This window comes from Leguminivora glycinivorella, chromosome 22 (genome assembly GCF_023078275.1).
Source record: "Leguminivora glycinivorella isolate SPB_JAAS2020 chromosome 22, LegGlyc_1.1, whole genome shotgun sequence".
Lineage (NCBI taxonomy): Eukaryota > Metazoa > Arthropoda > Insecta > Lepidoptera > Tortricidae > Leguminivora > Leguminivora glycinivorella.
In genome coordinates this window covers 2,784,567-2,800,745 of record NC_062992.1, presented here as the reverse complement: position 1 = coordinate 2,800,745, position 16,179 = coordinate 2,784,567, and the positions used below count along the sequence as shown (strand labels likewise).

Here is a 16,179-nt window from a genome sequence, read left to right as displayed (position 1 = left end):
AGTACAGATGAGCCTCCAAAGTTTCGTCCTGGCATATAATGAACCACTTCTCGCACTAGTGCGTAAAAAAAACACCATCTGTACTGAAAAATATCTATCGACACAAATGTATGTCTTATATGTATTTTTTTTTAATATGGCAACAAGAAGTTCTGGTTTAGGATTATATCTCAATAAATGCAGGAATCGCAGGAATTACAATGAACGCCCCTTAAAGAGTAGTCTAATTATATTTTTTTTGTATGGGTACCTTTCCTTGTTAACTAATAAAAGCCGGAGTTATTAAAAATAAAATAAAAATAAGAATGAAGATTCTTACAGAAAGAAAAAAGTAAACAATCAATTAATAAAAAATAAAAGAAACAAAAATAAAACTGCAAAAGCACGCCTTAGCCGAGGTTCGAACTCACACCGCTGGCGCGGCGTCCAGACGTCGAAACCGCTAGGCTACGAGCCCGTTGTAATAACTAGTTAATTTTGTGATCCTATTCACCAAAGTCAAGTGCTAGTACATATATCGTAAGGTCATCGCACTAGTGTTTCATATTTTTAGTTCACACTTAAATTTTAATATTTTACACAGACAATCTCGTATCACCGTGCACATAATCAAAGGCTGTCAATACAAGTTACAAAAGTTGTAATTTCCTTACTTTTTAGGCACATTACTCCTTTGGTCAACTTATGTTAATTTGAATATTTTGAATTTTTATTATAAGAAAATATAAAGAATGAAATGTGAGACTAGTAATCAATCGTTATTTCTCTAGTCCGACCTCTCTACGTATTGAATTTGCTTCTAAAAATCAAATAGCTTGATCGCGCGCCCATCGCCATCGCATCGCGTCGCATCGCCGTCGCGGGCCGTCGCGGGCCGTCGCTTACGCAAGACGCTCCCATATGAACACAGCGGTTTGATCGCATCGCGTCGCATCGCGTCGCTTAACATTCGCATGTTCATCGCTAGTTCGTCGCGTCGCATCGCCGTCGCGTTCCGTCGCCCACCTAAGACAAGTCCATAGAGATAGAAGGTTTGATTTCGTCGCATCGCATCGCATCGCGTCGCCGTCGCGGGTTCGTCGCTCACGCAAGACGCGGCGTAATAGTATTTTACTCCTGTTTTTACCAAAAACAGAACTATTTCAAGATCGTAAATATGGTACAGATGTAGGAACAGGAACATTCCATGAAATAGTCTACCGTTGATCCGTACAAACGCGAATTTTCTGCATGGTGTAAGGGCTAGGATCGTTAATTCTTTATCTAAGGCAATGTTCAGAATTATGCACAGAGAAATGCCTGCTTTAAACGCTGAAAAAATAGTCGGAACACACGAAATATAACGCGTAAAAGACCATGGAATGTTTCTGTATCGGTGTTAACCTTTCGAAACCCTAACACTCTCTCAATTTTGAATTATGCCAAAATTAAGGTGTTATTTCTATTTTTAGGCTGGCTCCCTGGGGAGCTGGCGGGTCTTGAAAGGTTAAACTATGAAACTTACAAAATTACGAGTAGTTTTTGGTCTGCCAAACGAAATTCTATCACAAAATGGCAACTATCCGGCAACCTTCAAATCAAGAGTGAACAGGCATCTTCTGGGCGAGCTCACTCCATCGTAGGCCACGTCTTTGCCTTTGGCTAGTCTGTGGTCAAGAGTAAGCCCATTTATAATAAAAAAAAAAAAAAATATATATATATATATATGAACCCGTTAAAGACTCTAATCAAACTACGCCCGACTACAACTCTGAACCAATCAACGATCTAATGGCCATAGATTAAAAACTTTTGCACTCCATTGGTTAATTAAATTTTAAATTTCCGTCTGCGCCCGTTAAAAGTGGTGTAATGTCTGTATCGCGTGCGGGCCGAGCCTTGTAGATAACTATGGTGGTACGTGGAATGTTTAGCTGCTTCGCTTACTTTTGGCACATATTTAAACTTTATGGTTCTGACTATAGTATGTCGTGTGAAAATAGTCCAATTCTAGGTAAAAAGTAGTACTTAAATAAACAAAGCGTGTAGATAAACTAATTTTCTTTATTATTTCACAATCTGGTTCTATCAACGCAACGACGTACTAAAGAAACATAAACGTATGGTCAATTGGTCATGTATCCATGACATCCATCACAAAAATAGGGTGTACCTATACATATACACCGTGTTTCCGGTATCACTCAAAACCTCAGACACCCCAACTGATTTTTATTTTTTTAAACGTATCTACAATGTTCATTTTTTAATCTGATGATTATTATTTTTTTAAATTGAATTTATAATTTTCTGTGCAGCTCTACTCGGCTTTTAACTCTACACTCAGTAAAATAATTGCTAGCTACCATCATAAACCTTCAAACTGTTTAATTGTGTATGTTACTGCAACGACATAAGGTTTACCAATAGACAGCTATGTCACTGTAAAGCACTTTAACCTGTGTCACAGTAAACTTCAAATTGGACAGGTGACGCAGTAAGCAAATTTAAACCTAACATTCAAAATGACAAGGTTGTAATTAGGTACGAGTTCAATTTGTTATGACTTATGATAATAGCGGAAAAAAAAATCGTCCAAGTAACCAGCCAGTATTAATACCCTTAAATACTGAAAAAGGTATACAACCTCTAACAATATGATATGCACAATGTTGTATTACGAATTTGTAGAATGGGCACGTAAACAATAACTAATAATACAAATTAAAACAAAAAATATTACCCCCATCAAGATATAGCTCAATCGATTCTACTCTCGATTCTGAACAAACAGTTTTCAGGTTTTTAGTGTTAAGTGAAACACGGTGTATATTATATATTGGCATGAAAATGATTATCAGGTACAGGATTTATTTAGTCATATTTGTAGCTCATAAATAGTTTTCTAGCTCATTTCTACTGAATGCTATTAATAGTTCAGATTTCATATTTACTGTTGTTTATGTAAAACACGCGCTTTATACAACGTTTTTACTTGCATTTTCTCATGTAATATAAAACAATTAACAATAACGGTCGAGTTAACAACAAATGGTTGAGCACTAAAAATTAAACCTTGATAGAATGTCTGTCTAGTATAGTATGTAAAGAGAATTAAAATAAAATGTTCTGTAGTACTGGCACATTAAATGGTTCTGAAACATTCTCACTTTAAAAATTTCTTAGGTTTGTCAGTGTGAATGTGTCCACGTTCGTTAGTACCTACCATAAACAACACTGCATGTTTGTAATAAAAGTGAGAGAAAGAAAAAATAAAAATAACGACGGGCCATCTTAGAATACTTAGACACCATGCACCGGTAAGGTCTATACGGGGATAAGTGTCGTATCTAGCTTTTTCAATCATTGTCAGACACTTCCTCGTGACCTTTCCTTAGTATTGTCGTTTACTAAAGACGAATAGAAAACGACTGTTTGTTATCTATCCCTTAATCAGTTATAGTGGCCAGGTGTGGTGGGGGAACAACTGCGCCCCACACAAATTGGGCCCTTGGGGTTGATACCCTTAATTTACTTAGTGGCCTATATCGAGAAAGATGCCTATAAACCACTAAGTATTTGTTACCTATGAATTTTTATTTGTTCACAAGGGGGCAGAGTTGTTGTTTTACCGCACGTGCCAATATTGATACCCGTGTAAGCGAAAAACGTGGAAAATAATAATTAAAAAAAAAACTAATGTAAATCTAATCTATGAGTATGAGTTTATCAAACATTTACATACATATATATAATCACGCATGTATCCCATGAAGGGGTAGGCAGAGCACATGAAACTACTCACATTTCAGTGCCACTCTTGGCAAAAAGGGGTTGACTGACTCTCGCCTACGCCACAATTTAACCCATATCCCACAGTCGCCTTCTACGACACCCACGGGAAGAAAGGGGGTGGTGAAATGCTTAACCCGTCACCACACGGGCAATTATTAAACATTTATCATTCAAAATGACCATTTAATGGTAAATTCTACCAGCCAGCATAAGACAAAATTTGTATGAAATTTGTGGAGATAATGCAACTACAGATATTTCATCCGTTTTCGAAGAAGAATCAAGATTACCTTTACATGTGGTGAAAAATAAACTAATAACAGTAATAACGTCTTTTTACAAAATAAAACTGCGGGTACATATTTTTAAAATCATGTTTTCATATTTCCGCAAGGTAACTTTTGTTCGTAACTTATTAAAAGGAATTCGGTCATATCATGCCCCATTTATCTTCCGTATATTTAATTACCAGAGGCGTGGTTTGTACCATACGCCACTTATTTAAGATGACTTTCATGGTTATATCACGTGAGTAAGCCTTTTTTTCGTGTTTTGGTTTAGTACAAAATATCCCTTGGTAGAAAAGTTGGTTATGTTAATGTTTTCAAATAATAAAAACACGTACATACAGAGTGGGGCCTGTAACAAAGGCGAAGAATTGAACTCTAGGCTATTCTCCTTATACTGATCAACATTTGTTCGGCGACTTTTAAAAATAACTTGTATTTTGATTTTTATCACCCTTGAAAGTTTTTTCTAAGAGGTAATGTATTGCGAATTCTGTTAAGTCTAAAGTGTGACAGACAACGTCAATGACAACAATAATGGCGTACATTGAAGCTAATATTTATTTTGTATGAAAAATCAAAAATTTAAAGACTTCATAATTTTTAAAAGTCACTGAACAAATGTTGATCAGTATAAGGAGAATAGCCTACAGTTCAATTCTTAGCCTTTATTACAGGCCCCACTCTGTATATTAAAATCCAACTGAGAGCTGATCACCTCTAATCAAGATTTTTTAAGCAGACAAATAATAGTCTTCATCTATCAAATCGACAGTGTTTTCAACTGTGTTAATTTTCCATTTATTATTTTGACCTCAACCTAAATCAAAACTTAACTTTAACTACTAACCCCCTTATTCATAAACGTACTCTAAAGTTATCGAGCCGATAAAGTTCGTTTGTCCCTTTCCGACGTATTGGTGTGATAGAAAAGGACAAGCGAACTTTATCGGCGGTAAGGGTAGTAGATAATTACAAATGGCAATTCATAGTGTTGTCATATCATGTGTAAGAAAACGGAACAACGGCACTACCATCTCGTCACTTTTTAATTTCTACTCTTTTTTTGCCACGCGGTAGTCTAGTCAGCAACTCAGCAGTGAACCCCGTTAAGGGTAATATTTGTGTGTTCATAAATAAAAATGGTTATGTATTTTGTGTTACTTAGTAATGTTAGTCTCTATAGCCTAGCATCTGATAGGATTGCTTACGTAGGTCAGAGGTCACTACAAAATTATCCCAAAATTTTCAAGTTTCATATTCCTAGTATTAACTTCAACCCTCTAAATTTCCAGCCGCGCGAGCGAGGCCGCATGCGTTTCCACATGCTCCAGAACGTCCAGATGGCGCTCGACTTCCTCCGCTACAAGAAGATCAAGCTCGTCAACATCCGAGCTGAAGACATCGTCGACGGGAACCCTAAGCTGACCTTGGGTCTTATCTGGACCATCATCCTGCACTTCCAGGTCAGTGCCTTATGTTTAAGAACCTCCGTTAGCTGGCGCAGACGCGCCAATATATAAAATCTGGCGTCCGCTCCAGTTAGCACTGTTCATACAATATCTTATTAGATGAGGCGTCTGGTTCTGGGTAATCCACGTCAGCTAGCGGAGACCCTAAGCCTTTTCTTTTTGTTTACTTGGGTGCGGGGATGGACCCGAGTGGTTATGGGTGGGACTCCTTGTTAAGGGCTAATGAGACCCCAAGTCTACCCACTAAACAACCCCCCGTCTGCCGCCATTGTGCTGTGGCGGTGGGCTGCAGGTATTACGAACGCGCTTTACTTCTCCAGCACCAAGAGGCCCTGAACCTGCTGTAAGCTGTAACAGTTTGAACAATGCGCCTATTATAAACAGCGCGCCATAGTAAACTTTTTGAACTAATGTCTTTGATCGCCACGTTCGTATTTCTACACGGTACGTCATTGACAACATTGTCGAAATAGTTCATTTTAAGCTGTAGCCACGCGAGTCATTTTAGGAATAGCATCTTTGGAGATCGAAGACTTGAAGGTAGACAGTAGTGCTTTATCACTATCGATAGTGTTACTGTTGCTGCAATTGACAAGATATTCATACTTTTCTAGAGCCATTCTTTCAACATGTGTGTTGGTATGATGTAATTAAGTGTGTGCCATCAACAAAATGATTGTATCGAATGAAAAGTTATCGGCTTGTCTGTCATACTTATATCTGTGATAGGAATCATTACTCGTACATACTTAAATATTAGTTTGACTTGATTGATTTGACTTAATTAATTGTAAATTATTTTTGGAAACTAATGTTAAATCAGTCATTTCGGTTAGAACCACAAGTTCTCAACTGTCACTCTATAAATAAATTAACCTTAAACTGGAAATAGTGCTAAATTAATAAACCTTAGCCCTTTCGCTGGGATACACGGCTGTGGGTTGTCCACAAAAGCTCTAACACTTCCAATTTAAACAATATTTGTTTGAGGAATTTCCTCCCACGAACGCTCCGGCTGTGGAATGTGCACCTTGCCGAGGTATTGGGTTGTAGTATGGAAAAAGGAGTGTACAAGTTTCTAAAGGGTTGGCAACGCGCATGTGACACCCCTTGAGTTGCAGGCGTCCATAGGTTGCTTTGAACGCTTTCCATCAGGCGGGCCGTATACTTGTTTGCCACCGACGTGGTATTTTAAATAAAAGGAACCATTCACTTCGCGTCATAAGTGGAAGGGCTCGAAACTCGTCTGTTGCACTGTTTTACATAAACGAGCTTGTTGCATGACAACATAATCATCAATAATGACCCTAGCGGCATTCCTGTTGCGTAATTATATGGAACTTCCTACTGTGGAGAGAATAAAGCCACGTGTGAGAAATATCTCTGACATCACCAGGTTATACATTCTTTTCATCACACTTGTTCAGTATGTGTAGCAGGACTTATTGAAAAAGCTTTCTCCCGAGTTATGAAGTTTCTAGTACCATTCTTAACTTTTTTATGTATGTATGTATGTATGTATAAGCCTTATTGTACATAAAGGAAACAAAAGAGACACAGTTACAGAGTCAGTGATATACAATGTAGGCGGACTTATTTTTTATCTTTTATCTTTGGATATATTTTTGTTGTAAGTGTGATGGAAAACTCGGGGCGTAAGAATATTGGAAACTCGAGCTCCATCAATATACGATCCAGTTGATCATTCCAGAGTGCAGGAAATGTAATATAATTGTATCAAATATTTACGTTATCCAAATTATGTAATCCAGATGATGTTTCACTTTATATATACCTTCAGCTTAGAAAATGACTTTATTTCTACTAGAGCTTCTTCACGGGCGATTAAACGTATCAACTTAATCTAATACACTATTGAAACTTGAAACCCATCCCTATCTCTATTCAACAAGACTGAATTTACAATATATTGTTAGTTATAGTGATGATTCTTACATGTAACTTTGACACGTACTAATCTAATGATATTATGTAGATGTAATAGGATTATGTCTAAAAACACGCTATCGGGGCCAAGGTTTGTGTCATTGTGTCGTACAGCAGAAAATACCAAAGGACTTTGTGGTTTTGTGGAAATATAGTAGCGGAAAAAATCTATCATACTATACTGGTTATATATCGAAAACAGTTATTCGAAATATCAAGTAAACATCATTACAAATATCACAAATATGTATTTGAATACTTACGAGTCCTAGGAGTCCCTGCACAAGGTCCGTGGGCAGCCATGAGAACCTGATGCGGATTAGAGACTTTACACACACTAATCGTGTATGTTACTTATATTACACTGTACATATATGCATAGTGCTAGTTAGGCTTATGAAAAATGGGATGCCTTAAGTTGTTTGTATTATTTTATGACTAACTAGCGACCCGCCCCGGTTCCGCACCGGCATTATATACATATAAACCTTCCTCTTGCTTCAGTAACTCATAAATCAAAATAAATATCAAAATTCGTTGCGTAGTTTTAAAGATCTAAGTATACATAGGGATAGACAGACAGCGGGGAGTTACTTTAGTAGTAATATGTATAATGAATGAAGTACCAAATACTGTCATACTGAAAAATTATGACAAAATGCCTTACTTTATTGTCTACGGTTAGCGCGATAGTTAGTCATGAAATAATGCTATTTTTTTATTATTTATTTAGTAAAACATCTTACATAAAAACTGAAAAGTAAATACAATGTCCCCCAACACAGTTTGACTGTACGACAACGGATTATTTATCCTATAAATTTAGAATGCATATTCCCGACGTTTCGAACCCTTTCCAGTTCGTGGTCAAGCGCTGACTACGATTGTCGAGATGTATTATAAATTCATAATTTTACAAAACTATGTACATTTTCAATGGTGCTCAGTTACGCAAAACGTTTGCCAAAACATTTTTAATTTTATGACAACAAGACCTAATCTATGTTAATTCTATGTAGGATAAGATCAAGCCCTACTTACAGTATTGCGACAGACCAAATTGGCAAGCATAAGGCGCCAGAATTTCACAAGTTGACCTGTCGGCTTCTTTTAAATTCAAATCTAACAGCCACTTACAAAGCCGAGCCAAATATCCTTATTTGTGCGGCGATCAGCATTCACAGCACACCGAGTGATTCTACCGACTAGCCAGTAGTCAGTCTACGTATGAAAGTAAAATACACTTTTACTTTCATACAACTTTGTACAAGCAGTAAGAACGACATGATATTATTTACTCCGACTCCGAATTATAAACAGCTACTTATCTTTTCTTAAATCTGCGGGGGCCCTTCCGGATACACTTCGCCCCATTGGGATCTTTTGTGCAATTACCCCCTACGATCCTAAGATCCTTCAGCTATTCAGGAGCTTCTCGACCATCTCCACGTATCGGATGATGTGGCTCATGGGAGTCATGGGTAGCTTTCTGAAGTCCTTCGTTACCAGCCTGCTCCAAAGTTCTTCATTCTTTGTCTGGCGAAGGCGTGACATTCACACATTTGATGTCTGACGGTCTCTTCCTCTTCGCCACACATGCGACAATCAGTGTTGTCAGCGTGTCCCATCTTGGCCAAGATTCCTTTGACCCCGTAATGGCCTGTAAACACCCCCGTTATAATTTGGAGTTGTCTTTTGCCTAGCTTTCCTAGCTTTTTGCTCCATCCAGAGTCAACCCTCCGCATAACGTAATGTAAATAAGTGTGCCGTTATCTGGGTAAAGGGACCTTCTTGTCGGTGGTGCTTAAGTCCCGCGGCGTCGTATTTGTATACGAACATCGTTCATAAAGCCGTAAGCGCCATTGACAATAAGGTCCCTTTACCCAGATAACGTCACAAGTATTGGACATGTGGAATAAAGTTATGTTCAAGCCATAGACAGTCAAAAGATTACGACTCACGACGGCCGATGGTTACCGCAATTTCGGGCTAGCTTCTAATTTCAAAATCGTAGTTTACTAGTTACTACTTACACTAGGCAGTAGGTAAGCCAAGAGGAAGAATAATTTTTGTTTAAGTTTGTAGAATCACCCGGCACGTAAGCCGTCTGTTTGTCAGTTGACACGTAACTGCGATATCATGGGTGCAAGATCACGACGCGGTTTATGCCAATAGTTACCGTATTAACTACGGTTTCGCTTCTCATTTCATAAATCGTGCTTTATTTGTTTAGCCGCTGTCTAGATACTCTAGATAAATAAAATCCGGAAGGCTGTTAAAAACCAGGCATTTTTAAGTGCGATAGGAACGGCCTGATGTTTTAGCGTTTATCGCGCGACCATGTTATCGGTGCAGTTGGTACTTTTCAGCAGCGGCTGGTCCATACAAGCCGATTCCCACCGGCTTGCCTAAAATTGATTACTAGTGAAGTACTTAATGTTAAGGTAGGCTTCTTTTTGCTTTGGTGTTGCCTAGCAGATATTTTCCCTAGCCGCCACTGATCGTTTTCGCTAGTCGACAGATCGAAATAATGGTGGTCGCACTGTATTGATCTTCTGATTAGTTCGGTTTTTGTTTTGTCGAATTTCGAAAAGTTGCATACCAAAACAAGGACCGGCCCCTTCCATGGCACGAGGGTCATACCGTCGGGCATCTTTCCTTCATCGCGGAGGAATCCGCTCGGCTTTAAGACGGCCGGTGCGGGCACTGACTAAGGCCCGACGGACGATATCGTTAATGGTGCTCAAAGAGTGTTATAGCAGTGGGCGATAAAATGCTGATATAAATAAATAAATATTAGGGACACCTTACACAGACCAACTTAGCCCCAAACTAAGCAAAGCTTGTAATATGGGTGCTAAGCGACGATATACATACTTAAATAGATAAATACATACTTATATACATAGAAAACATCCATGACTCAGGAACAAATATCTGTGCTCATCACACAAATGCCCTTACCGGGATTCGAACCTGGGACCGCGGCTCAGCAGGCAGGGTCACTACCGACTGAGCCAGACCGGTCGTCAGGAATCCGCTCTATCGCGCAGGAATCCGTTTGGTTCTAAGGCAAGGACAATATCGTTAATGGTGCTCAAAGGACAATACATATGTATAACATTGTGTAACAGGGACTTTCGTTCCGGAGGTCGCGGGTTCGAACCCCGGCTCGCACCAATGAGTTTTCGGAACTAATGCGAAATGTCATTTGATATTTGCCAGTCGCTTTTCGGTGAAGGAAAACATCGTGAGGAAACCGGACTAATTCCAATAAGGTCTAGTTACCCTTCGGTTGGAAGGTCAGGTGGCAGTCGGTTTCGTAAAACTAGTGCCTACGCCAAATCTTTCTGTGAGTGAGTCGAACTTCCAAGAGATCGGCTTGCTCTATATTTCATCGACCTTAACAAATCGCCTTTTGAAAGCCGAAATTAAATTACTGTAACAGCAATCATAATGTGATCTTTAATAAATCGTTCACGAAACTCCCCCATTAGGCCCTAGTCCCACCAAAAGCGAGTAAGCTATAGAAACGAACAAAAGATAGTTGCTCATCATTATTTTTAAAATCGGGACTTAATCGCGTATAACTACATATTAAACTGACCTCCAACGTTTCAAGGACGGCGTTGTCCCCGTGGTCTCGGAGAAGACTGGCTTGAAATGACATCAACACCTTCTGACAGCCGCGCGAGTTTTTCGAACTACCCGCACTTGGTTTTGATTATCAACTTGAACTGTTTGCGCACTAGGGATGTTACTCTGTCGACATACAACACTGACGATTTTCGATATAGGAGAAACGTGAGTACGGGGAATATTCGCGATGACAAAACTACCACCACAGTTGTTAATTTATCGAGTGCTACTTTGGATGATGCAACTGTCAGTGTACTGGAGAAGGGGTTAAATTTTGCTATAACCCCTAAACGTATTCCTTATGAGACCGTGATCTGCGGTGGTGAGGAGGCCATAACGCGCAATAAGGTACCGTCGTGTGACGCGGAAGCGTTAAGACAGGATGTTGCCGTTATCCTGAGGAGAGCCAAACTGCCAAAGAGTAACACCACTACAGAGGAGAGGATAGCCCTTAGAAATCTGAAGAATAATGAAGATATCTTAGTACTAAAGGCTGACAAGGGGAATGCCACAGTAGTGATGGACACAGCGGCTTATGATGGTAAAATACGACACTTGCTGGATGACGATCTTGTGTACAAACCTGTTTCGTACAACCCTACTGCTAGGGTTACTCGTCGCATTAGGGCTGTCATCAGAGACTGCAGAGAGATTTTCGAGGAAGACGTTTTCAATCGTTTGTACAAACCGAAGATTGTGCTACCGCCTAAGTTGTATGTTTGTTTGCCTAAAGTACATAAGACAAACGTGCCGTTGCGGCCTATCGTGAGTCAGATTTCTTCTCCCACTTACGATCTTGCAAAGCATGTTGGATCGGTGTTGCAGCCGCTTGTGGGTGGTACGTCGTCTTTCGTGAAGGACTCTCGTCACTTTATAGACATCCTCAAAGAAGTAACGCTGGAACCAGATGAGATAATGGTGAGTTTTGATGTGGAGTCACTTTTCACCAATGTTCCCGTTAAAGAATGTCTAGAAGTTGTCAGAAGGAAACTGAGCGATAGTGGCATGTCGGAGACAATAATGGTGCTGCTGAGGAACTGCTTGGAAGGGAGCTACTTTTTGTATCGCGGAAAACATTACCTCCAGATTGATGGGGTTGCCATGGGTAGTCCTGTGGCACCGGTTCTGGCAAACATCTGGATGGAGCATATCGAGGCCAGTGTAGATCTGCAGCCTTGGGCAGTGAAGTTGTGGAAGCGATATGTGGATGATGTTTTCTGTATTATGAAGGGTGGTAAGCAGGAGGTGGAGCAACTTCTCCAATATCTTAATTCTATTCATCCAAGGACTAAGTTTACGTACGAATTAGAATCACAGCGCAGTTTGCCATTCTTAGACGTGAAAGTGATTGGTCGAGTGGACGGAACCCTAACTCACACTGTTTACAGAAAGCCTACGCACACTGACAGGTATTTGAATGCCCTTTCTCACCACCACCCGCGCCACCTGCAGTCAGTTGTCTCATCGCTGGTGAATAGAGCGTATGATCTGTGTGACCCTGAATATTTGAAGGATGAGTTGTCACATATTCAGGAGGTGCTTAGAAGGAACGGGTACAAGAATAAAAAGTGGCAACCTAGACGGAAGGCAAGGGGGAAACGTCCTGAGGTGTCCAGACAACCGGCATTTCTGCCGTATGTTAAAGGTGTGACGGATAAGGTTGGTACAGTACTTGGAAAGTACTCTATAAAGACGGTGTACACGCCATTATCCAAAGTTGCAGGAAGCCTAAGATCACCTAAGGACGTTATACCGTTTCAATCACCTGGCGTTTATAAAATTGATTGCAGTTGTGGTAGCTCCTACATTGGAGAAACTAAGCGCACCATAGAAGAAAGGGTAAAGGAGCACATCGCGGCTGTGAAAAATCGTCAGGTCAACAAGTCTGCCGTGGCTGAACATTTGTTAGAGTCAGGGCCAAACCACTGGATCGAACTACATGACCCTAAAGTCCTTTCCACGGAACGCCATTTCTACAGTAGAAAAGTGCGTGAAGCCATTGAAATCAAAAAACATCGCAATTTCAATCGGGACGAAGGTTTTAGGATCTCATCCACATGGAATCCTGTCATTAATAAGTGTAAGCCGAAAATAATATCGACAGTCGTTAAATCGAATATCGTCAGTGTTGTATGTCGACAGAGTAACATCCCTAGTGCGCAAACAGTTCAAGTTGATAATCAAAACCAAGTGCGGGTAGTTCGAAAAACTCGCGCGGCTGTCAGAAGGTGTTGATGTCATTTCAAGCCAGTCTTCTCCGAGACCACGGGGACAACGCCGTCCTTGAAACGTTGGAGGTCAGTTTAATATGTAGTTATACGCGATTAAGTCCCGATTTTAAAAATAATGATGGCCTGTAACAAAGGCGAAGAATTGAACTGTAAGCTATTCTCCTTATGCTGATCAACATTTGTTCAGTGACTTTTAAAAATTATGAAGTCTTTAAATTTTTAATTTTTCATACAAAATAAATATTAGCTTCAATGTACGCCATTATTGTTGTCATTGACGTTGTGTGTCACACTTTAGACTTAACAGAATTCGCAATACATTACCTCTTAGAAAAAACTTTCAAGGGTGATAAAAATCAAAATACAAGTTATTTTTAAAAGTCGCCGAACAAATGTTGATCAGTATAAGGAGAATAGCCTAGAATTCAATTCTTCGCCTTTGTTATACAGGCCCCACTCTGTAAAAGAGTGAGCGAGCGAGTTATTTATAGTTCATCGCTCGGCGACAAAATATAAATTGCTTGCGCTATTTACACGGGAGCAACTTTTTTTAACCCCCGACGCAAAAACGACGGGGTGTTATAAGTTTCACGTGTCTGTCTGTTTGTGTGTGTGTCTGTCTGAGGCATCGTAGCCCCCGAACGGATGAACCGATTTAGATTTCGTTTTTTTTTGTTTGAAAGCTGAATTAGTCTGAAGTGTTCTTAGCCATGTTTCATGAAAATCGGTCCTATGTCGGGGGTTTCTTCAAAATTTTAATTTTTCTTCGTTTTTGTCGCCGATAGCTCCAAGCTTAGACACTGGTCCCAGCACCGAGAGCTAGTAAACTACAATGAGCTATCGGCTATAAAAACGAACAAAAGATAATCAACATACAATCACGCCTGTATCCCATAAAGGGGTAGGCAGAACACATGAAACTACTAAAGCTTCAGATGCCACTCTTGGCAAATAAGGGGTTGAAAGAAAACGAAACTGTGACATTGCAGTGACAGGTTGCCAGCCTCTCGCCTACGCCACAATTTAACCCATATCCCATAGTCGCCTTCTACGATACCCACGGGAAGAAAGGGGGTGGTGAAATTCTTAACCCGTCACCACACAGGCTAAAAAAAAAATAATCACTCCCGTGTAAAAAAAGAGACACGGCGATGTTTATAGTTACTCGCCCAGCGGTGAGCTATCAATATCGCCGTGTCTCTTTTATTTGCACGGGAGTGCTTATCTTTTGTTCGTTTTTATAGCCGATAGCTCAGCTTACTAGCTCGCGGTGGGACCAGTGCCTCACGGGAGTGCTCATCTTTTGTTCGTTTTTATAGCCGATAGCTCATAGCTTACTAGCTCGCGGTGGGACCAGTGCCTTACTAGCTTTTGGTGGGACCTGTGCCTTACAGGCCCACCCACATGCTCCTAAAATGTCAATTGCATTGCGCAATGCTCTTCAAAGAGATCGCACCAACTTTCGCTGTCACTCATTACGTCATTTAAGTCCTGTATGACTTTTAAACGCCATTCATAAGTTTTAAATTCTTAGGGCCCATTTAGACGGTACACTGAGAGAAATTTGCATTGTGAATTTAACAAGACTGGTTGTATTTTCTCTCAGTGTACGAGAACTCGCATACGAGTTTTATTACATTGCGATATTTGATGGCTGTGCAAAATCGTATGTAACCTCAATACTCTCAACAGCCCACAATGTATCTAAAATCGCATGCGAGTTCGCACGCCGTCTAAATCAGGTCTTAATTTCAGTGGTGGGAATTGAAATTACTGTTACACAGAAGAACTTAGAACAAGAGGTGACAATGATTTATAGCCCGTTAGGCCCTTATATTGAACGGTTACGTCCTATACATAACGTGATTATTTCCAAGAGAAATGTTGTCCAAAATAACATTTGTTATATGTATCCACTGTGGGTTAAGGTGTCGGCGATAGGCTTAGCAACCTCTTAGCAACCTGTTTCATACGTTTTCGTTTGATAATTTTCAACCCCTTAATTGCTAATAAGTGTGACACTGATAGTCGAGCAGTTTTGTGTGCTTTGGTTAGCCCTTATGGGAATATAGGCGTGAGTGTATCTATGTATGTAAATGTATGTACCTATTCGCAGTTCTTTAAACTTAAGCTTAATGAAAGTAAGCTGATCGTTTCAAGTTGGCAAGGATCGTTCAAAATGAAAGTGAATCGGTATTTTCGCACAGTTTTTAAGTACCGATTATTGAACGAAAGTTTGTTTTCGACTGATGGCGGAGTGTTTTTGCGCGATCAAGTTTCACTATAATTTGGGGCCTCATGCCATTTAAGGCAGTGTTTGTTGTTGCTAATTATATGATATTTAAACAATTATCTTTACTCTTTCATTAAATCCGCGAAGGTTGTTGCAGTTGATGTTATAGTGGGCGATATTTGACAAATAAGTTATTTGATCTTTGGAGATATCGAAAACGGCTCTAACGACTTAGATAAAATTTGCTTCATGGAGGTTGTTGGGCGAAAATCTAGCTTGGTCTTATCTCTATTTCCTTCCTGGTTTTTGAAGAAAAAGCACATTATTGAGATATTCTTTTTTGTAGAGCCAATCAAAAATTTCCAAAAACGGCCTTTTACATTGTGGCGCAAAAAAAGGTGTGTATATGCTTTCCGAGTAGATCTCGCTCTCCCAAATATTTTTGTTAACAGTTGTTCCATAGTTAATAACACTTGTATATTTAACTAAAATCTAGGGGGCTCCTTTCCATCCTCGCTCTTAATCTATCTCCATCCTCGCTTCAGCGGTTTAAGCTTTAAGAGGTAACAAACAGACATACACACACATTTACATTA

General features: G+C 39.7%; 1 protein-coding gene across 1 annotated transcript in view; it reads left to right on the top strand.

Moving 5' to 3' along the window:
• Nucleotides 1–16,179, top strand: part of LOC125238071 (microtubule-actin cross-linking factor 1-like) — a 340,128-nt gene that overhangs the window by 71,967 nt on the left and 251,982 nt on the right. The window contains exon 5 of the mRNA XM_048145360.1: nucleotides 5,357–5,527. Within this exon, the coding sequence (XP_048001317.1) occupies nucleotides 5,357–5,527 (171 nt within the window). The remainder of the gene's footprint in view (nucleotides 1–5,356; nucleotides 5,528–16,179) is intronic.